At 38.7% G+C, this 8,363-nt stretch overlaps 1 protein-coding gene across 1 annotated transcript; it reads right to left on the reverse strand.

Annotated features, from left to right (window-relative positions):
* Positions 1–4,124: 4,124 nt before the first annotated feature.
* Positions 4,125–5,087, reverse strand: LOC144288405 (olfactory receptor 2T29-like). The gene has a single exon (XM_077855912.1). The coding sequence runs from the start codon at positions 5,085–5,087 to the stop codon at positions 4,125–4,127; it is 963 nt and encodes a 320-aa protein (XP_077712038.1).
* Between the last annotated feature and the right edge of the window lie 3,276 nt (positions 5,088–8,363).

Below are 8,363 nucleotides of genomic sequence, written 5' to 3' on the forward strand. Positions count from 1 at the left end.
CTCATGTTCTGTTTCCCTTTCTGAATTTCCTGACTGATTTTTTTCTCATTTCCCCTTTATTCCCTTTCATTATGTTTTATATTCACCAAATGAAGGAGACCATATAATGTTTGTCCTTCTCCGATTGACTTATTTCACTCAGCATAATACCCTCCAGTTACATCCATGTCGAAGGAAATGCTGCTTATTTGTCGTTTCTTTTCTTTTCTTTTTTTTAACTTAACAAATATGTTCAGAACATTTCACCCTAAAACAGCACAATGCACAGTGTTTTTTTAATTGATTTTTTATTTGTGTTCAATTTGCCCACATATACAGTAACACCCAGTGCTCATCCCGTCAAGTGACGGTATCAGTCCTATCAGCCACCACCACTGCCCCCCTCCCCTTCCACCAACCCTAGTTCTTTTCCCAGAGTTAGGAGTCTTTTCATGTTCTGTCCCCCTTTCTGATATTTCCCACTCATTTTTTTTCTCCTTTCCCCTTTATTCCCTTTCACTATTTTTTAAATTCCCCAATTGAATGACATCATATAATGTTTGTTCTTCTCCGATTGACATATTTTACTCAGCATAATACCCTCCAGTTCCATCCACCTGGAAACCAAAGGTGGGGGCAGCCCCAGTGGCGCCGCGGTTTAGCGCTGCCTGCAGCCCATGGCGGGATCTTGAAGACCCGGGATCGAGTCCCATGTTGGGCTCCCTGCATGGAACCTGCTTCTCCTTCTGCCTGTGTCTCTGTCTCTCTCTCTCGCTCTGTATCTCTCATGAGTAAAAAAAATAAAATCTAAAGAAAAGAAAAACGAAACCAAATGGTGGGTATTTGTCGTTTCTAATGGCTGAGGAATATTCCATTGTATACATAAACCATATCTTCTGTATCCATTCATCTTTCGATGGACACCGAGGCTCCTTCCACAGTTTGGCTATTGTGGACATTGCTGCTAGAAACATCGAGGTGCAGGTGTCCCAGCGTTTCATTGCATCTGTATCTTTGGGGTAAATCCCCAGCAGTGCAATTGCTGAGTTTTGATTATTTTTCCTACCAACGCAATAATTTATGTGAAGATATTTGTGGCAGACACTCGTTTTTCAAATAATAGTTATCAAGAGTCACTGACACCATTAAGTTTATTAATAAGCAACTTATTTGAAACTGAGGACATATCCATCCTATGCAATATAACCCAGTCTCCAAGCACTGAAATGGTAAGATACTTAAATAGTTCACGGAGATAAAAAAAAATCATGTTTTAGCTTGGTTTTCTCACCAAAATAAAAGTTTGAGTTATACAATTCAAAGGTTTTTAGCCATACCCTTAAAGGTTTTCATTTTCTGAACTCAATGTCAGCCAGGTACACTAAAACATATGTTTACAAATAATGACTTAAAAAGGAAATGTCTATGCTTACAAATAACCTAAGAGGCAAAAAATAATGTATCTATGTTTAAGAAGCCTCATTTTTTAGCATCCCTAGAAAATAGTTTTGTTCATTATATTTTTCAAATGTTATTCTTTGAACACATTTAAGAAAACAAATTTTGTGAAAAATAATGCAAATTTTTCTACCTAATCTATGTTTCTTAATTCTAAAGTTGTATGAAGAACTCCAATAATGGTCCTTAATGTGCTCTGGGATATAGAAATCTGAAGTCTTGATGCCATGGGATAAAATTGATTCACTTCACCAAATGCTGACGATATCACTAACAAAAGCACATGAATAAATGAGAAATTTGAAAAGTTTAGACTATTTTAGAGCAGGTACTTATTTGGGACTTGTAAGTAAGTGCATTTGAATGCCTGCAGCTCTTCCATTTCAGTTTTTAACTCTAGTTGCAAGAAATTTGGAGCACCAATTCTAAGTATTAGATACTATATATCATTTGATAAATAACTTTATTGAATGCATTGTTCTTTTAAATTCTTATTAGTAGAGACAATGGACATAGCATTTTAGACACATTATCTAAAAAGAAAAGCAATTGTTCTAAAAACATGTTTAATTAGATATTTTTGGTTCAAAACAGAGTAATTTTTAAAAATCTTTGAAATAATATGTCTCAACACCACATTTTGTTTTATTTTGTCTCATTTTGTTCTCCATGTATAGAGTGTTATAAATGGAACCATCAAATGTATCATGATAGTCATGAAAATTGAGGGGAGATACATACATTTCTCAATTACTTTAGAGTGGCATTTTGTATTAATTCAGTTTTACTGAAACAAAAAAGTATTGGGAACTAGTTTTCTGATATTGTTCTCCAAAATACTGCAAGATCTTTATTTTACAGTCATGAACTAATCAAGTATGTCAAGAGGAAAAAAATGAATTTTTACTTTTGAAACTGATTCTTCATGAGTTGGATGCCCATTATAAAATGGTAGTTATTTTAATCATGTCAGTGGTTTTATGCAACAGATTCAAAAGGCCCCACATACTCTAAATATCCCTTTCCTCCATCCAGTCCATCCTGGTGTCAAGGCATGGTCCATTTCATTTAGATCAGCACCATCTACTTCACCATCTTCACTCATTGGTCTCTCTACTTGCAGTGCTGCACTTTCCCAATTGCCCATTAATTTGACATCTCTAAAATGCAGATCTAATCATTTTACTACTGTATGTAGATCTCTGGGACACAGAAGAGCAAGAAACACGTCTATAAAGTAAAGTAGGAAAGGAAGAACAATAGAAACACTTACCTTTTATACTTTGCCAACCTTCTGACCTTTACTCGTGTTGCACCTTTTCTGTGGCATAATGTTCCTGAGAAAACTCCCTCTGCCACAGACTCCTATACTCATCTGAGGGTACATCTAGTCAACATTCAACACAGAGTTCTAGAGTCTGATCTGAGTTCCCCTTTGTGACCAAATTTGTGTGTCACAGTAGGAAATAAGTGTCCTTATGAGCTGTGTACTTTGCACATGGGTATCAAGGTGTATCCTATTTGCATATAAAACTATAGAGTTTCAAATTCTTTGAAAACAGCAATCACATAGTGTTCATATTTTAATCTCATTTAGCTGTTATTTTGGATTATAATAGAGTATAAAATACTTATTAAATAACTGAATAAATAAGTTTGAATATTTGATATTCTGCTTCTCTTTTTCATCTAATAAATTACATACTTCAAACTCAGCTCAGATATCACCTCAGGCAAGGAACCTTCTCTAAATCTTCCTTCTTATCTGGATTCATATTTTTCCCCGTTTTTTTAATGCAAATATGGATATTAAACCTATCATTTGGTAGGGCTTTAAACCACTTGGTGCTTTCATTTTTGGACCATATCCACATAGTGTACATCATTAAGGTCTAGCAAATTAAGGGATGATTAATGGTAGGTAGATGACAAGATTGTCCCACTAATAATTAGTCACATTGAAATGAATATATTTTATAAGATATAATGTCACTTACACTGCCCTTAAAAAAGGCTTATATTGTAGCTGTTTATATGGAATAATTCTATTATTACAGAAAAGTAGCATAAATAAGAATAGTACAAACCACAGCCACATACCTTTTACCGAGATTCAACAGCTGTTAACATTTTTACCTCTTTTTCGCTATCACCCTTTTCCTTATCCCTCACTTGAATCAATTTTATAGAATCAAACTTTCTTCCTTTAAATATTTTAATTATGCATTTCCTAAGAATCAGAGGGCAGTTATCAACTTCAGTAAATATAACATCACTATATAATTGTATAATACATTTTGAAAGGATAAGAATTAGAAAATTAAAGAGTTTTATAGTACAGGGAGGCAATATTTTTAAAAAACGAAGATGCAAAAGTGAGATGAACACAATGGCATAAAAAGTTGCAGGAATAAGGTTGACATAAAATTCTAAACTTACAATGTGTTAAAGAGAAGGAAAATCACAGTAATATCAAATTTTCCTACTTTATAATTTCTTTTTTAAAGATTTAATTTATTTGAGAGAGAGAGAGAGAATATGAGTGGGTGGGAGGAACGGAGGGAGAAAGAGAAGCAGACTCCCCCCCCCCCCGAGCAGGGAGTCTGATGCAGTCCTAGATCCCAGGATCCTGGTATCATGACCTAAGCCAAAGACATATGCTTAACCTACTGAGCCACCCAGGGACCCTACTTTATAGTTTCTTGAAAACCAGGTCCCACATTCAGCATTTTCTTCAGCGCTCCCATAACATCCTTATTTCTTAAGCTATAGATCAAAGGGTTTAGCACAGGAGTGAGTATGGTGTAAAAGACAGATACCATCATGTCCTTCTCAGGTGTATGGTAGGAATTGGGGAGCATGTAAGTATAAATGGCAGCCCCATAGAAGAGGATGACCACAGTCATGTGGGAAGAACAAGTGGCAAAGGCCTTCTTCTGGCCTTCTGCTGAGTTCATCCTGTGGATGGTGATGAGGATAAAGTAGTAAGAGCCTGAAATGACTGTCACAGGAATGAGAAGCATGAGCACACAGCACAGATACATGAAAACCTCATAGATGGAAGTGTCTGAACAAGAGAGTTTCAATACAGCAGGGACTTCACAGAAGAAATGATGAATCTCCCGAGATCTGCAAAAGGGGAAGGTCATGGTGATGGGAGTGAACAAGAAGCCATCCACTGAGCCCAGGAACCAGCAGCCAGATGCTAGGATGAGCAACACCTGATGGTTCATGAGGATAGGGTAACGGAGAGGATGGCAGATGGCCACATAGCGGTCATAGGCCATGGAGGCTAGAAGAAAAAATTCTGAACCTGCTAGTGTCACATAGAGAAACATCTGTATCCCACATTCCGTGGCTGAGATCTTATTCATACCCATGACTTGGTCCATGAGCATCTTGGGCACAGTAACGGAAATATACATCATGTCCATGAGAGATAGTTGGCTGATAAAAAAGTACATAGGGGTGTGGAGGTGGGAATCAGAATGTATCAGTAGAATCAGGATGGTGTTTCCAGACAAGGCCATTAGGAAAACCACAAAAATGACCAAACAAAGGAGAACTGGGTGTTTGGATTTATTGAAGAGTCCCACTAGGATGAAATCTGACCTCCCAGTGTGGTTAGCCAGCCAGTTGATGTTCTCCATGAGATTTCACCTGGAAAAGCTAAGAAAACTTTGGGATTAATGAATGAATCAATCATGAAACATCACCAACTGAAATGAATATTTGGTGAGAGAAAGTGTGTGTGTGTGTGTATGTATGTGTGTTCGTGTGTGTGTGTGAGAGAGAGAGAGAACCTAATTATAGTAGCAGAAATAAATTACCTGTAACTATAAATTTACCATATAGTGAGGTTGTGGTGTTCATTAGATTGTGGATTTATCTCTTGATATTGTATCTTTTTCCAATAGGCATGTAAATTTGTTTAGTTTAGCTGTTGCCCTATGCAAACACAAAAGATGAATCAAAATGTAAAAAAAATTATATATGTATATATTCTTATAGAATTTTTATTGTAGATCTCAAAATATCATTAACCTGTCTGCTCTAAGAATACAACTGAGATCTTAAAATATCTTCAAGGTGTATTCTATATAAGGCAAATTTAACTTCACAGGGCATAGAAATATTAAATCATTACCTTGTACAACTGGAACTGTAGAATGTTATATATCAGTAATACCCCCTCAAAAGAAAATGATCTAGAAAGTAATTTCAAAACAATTTGGGGAAAATCTATATGAAATTCTTGAGCCCTCTTTTTCCCATAAGATTGAGCCACTCTGTGAGACACTGTTGTTGTATGGAGTAAGCCACAAACTCCCAAAACCAGATCATGGTCTTTACCAATGATCAAACTCTTAGATAGCCCAGAGGCCAGACTGTAAATGTAGGACTACCTTATCATTTACACACTATTCCTCCATCCACTCTACATACATAAAAAGAGGATAAGAATAATGTTTTTATCTGACATATGGTTAGGATTAAATGAGGAAAGTGCTTGTAACATTACTGGTTACAGATAAATAAACATACAGCATATAGAGCTAGTTTAAATATTTAATAGCTACAGTAATAATAATGTAGGATCTCTGAAGAGATGACTATTACTATTATCATTTGATAATATAAGACGCATTATGTCTGTTCACCAGTTTAATATCCACTTATATATTTAAGCATTTGATTTGACCATTTCTGTAGGCCTAGATAACTTGAGTGCATTTATGTATATATGTCTTATGCATATACTTATTAATAGATATATAATTATTCTATATATAAAATTTAAATAATAAATATAGGAAGAAGAGGCGGGGGGAGATGGCGGAAGAGTAGGGTCTCCAAGTCACCTGTCCCCACCAACTTACCTAGATAACTTTCAAATCATCCTGAAAACCTACGAATTCGGCCAGAGATTTAAAGAGAGAACAGCTGGAATGCTGCAGTGAGAAGAGTTTGCGCTTCTATCAAGGTGGGAAGACAGATAAATAAATAAATAAATAAATAAATAAATAAATAAATAATAAGCAAGCATCCAAGGGGGAGGGGCCCCCACAAGGAGCCGGAATCAGGCCCGCTGCAAGTGCCCCCAGGACAGGAAAGCACAGTCCCAAAGAAGCAGGAGCTTTACCAACCTTCCCAGTCAGAAAGCCGCTCGCAGGGAGCTCGGGCAGGATCCCAGAAGGGGCAGGGATGTCCTCATGCTCCCAGGGGCACTAAAAGAGGAACTGCGCCCTGGGGAGAGGGCGCCACACACTGCAGACAGAGCTACCTAAAGGGCTGCAGCCCTTGCCTGGAGGGCCCCGGGAGCAGCTCCCCAGGCTGCTCAGGCAGCGACTGCACTCGGAGGGGGCTGCACGGCTGCAGGAGCACGTTTGCAGCAGTGCAGGCCCTGGAGCCCAGGGCGCTGGGGGACACAGCCCAACATTCGGTGCTCCCCTGGGGACAGGCAGAGGCCAGAAGGACACAGGACAGCAAGGACGCCCCTGGCACCAGGCAGCCCCAAACTGTGCAGATCCATGCTCTCTGCCCCTGGAGCAACCAGGCCTCTGCGGACTGGGAGCTGTGGTAGTTACTGCTGGAACTGACTCCAAGGTGGAGAGCTGGCAGCCACCACTGTTTTTGTTCCTCCTGGTGTCACCTTGTACCTGGGACTGAGCAGGAGCCTCACAGGATAAACAGCTCCTACTGAGTCATGCACTTGGCAGGGGGGTGGGCAGCTTCCCCAGGTGCACACAACTGAGAATCAGCACCCTCCTGGGAATCAGCAGAACCCTCCCCCAAAAGACCAGCTAGAAGGACAGGGGAAAAGCAAGTTATTGACCAAGTACCACTGGAAAGTTCCAGGGGAAGCTGAGGGATTTACAGTATATAGAATCAGAGGATACTCCCCCTTGTTTTTTGTTTTCTATTTGATTCCCCCCACTTTTTTTCTTTTTTTTCTCTTTTTCTGCTTTTTCCAGTACAACTTATTTTTGGCCACTCTGCACTGAGCAAAATGAGTAGCAGGAAAACCCACCTCAAAAGAAAGAATCAGAAACAGTCCTCTCTCCCACAGAGTTACAGAATTTGGATTACAATTCAATGTCAGAAAGCCAACTCAGAAGCACAATTATAAAGCTACTGGTGGCTCTAGAAAAAAGCATAAAGAATTCAAGAGACTTCATGACTGCAGAAAATAGATCTAATCAGCCCGAAATTAAAAATCAATGAAGTCAGATGCAATCAAAACTGGAGGTCCTAACGACGAGGGTTAACGAGGTAGAAGAACGAGTGAGTGACATAGAAGGCAAGTTGGTGACAAGGAAGGAAACTGAGGAAAGAGAGAAAAACAATGAAAAGATCATGAGGATAGGTTAAGGGAAATAAATGACAGCATCAGAAGGAAAAATCCACGTTTAATTGGCATTCCTGAGGGCGCTGAAAGGGACAGAGGTCCAGAATGTGTTTTGAACAAACCATAACTGAGAACTTCCCTAACTTGGGAAGAGAAACAAGCACTCAGATCCAGGAGACAGAAAGATCCCCCCGTAAATTCAATAAAAACCACTCAACACCTCGACATTTAATAGTAAAACTTGAAAATGACAAAGATAAAAAGAAGATCCTTGAAGCAGCAAGAGACAAGAAATCCATAACCTTTATGGGAGCAGTATTAGGATAACAGCAGATGTCTCCACAGAGACCTGGCAGGCCAGAAAGGGCTGGCAAGATATATTCAGGGTCCAAAATGAGAAGAACATGCACCAAAGAACACTTTAGCCAATAAGGTCGTCATTCAGAATAGAAGTAGAGATAAAGGCTTCCAAGATAGGCATAAACTGAAAGAATATGTGACCATCAAACAGCTCTGCAAGAAATATTAAGGGGGACTCTGTAAAAGAAAGAGGAAGTCCAAGGAAACAACCCCAAAA

This window comes from Canis aureus, chromosome 18 (genome assembly GCF_053574225.1).
Source record: "Canis aureus isolate CA01 chromosome 18, VMU_Caureus_v.1.0, whole genome shotgun sequence".
NCBI classification, from domain to species: domain Eukaryota; kingdom Metazoa; phylum Chordata; class Mammalia; order Carnivora; family Canidae; genus Canis; species Canis aureus.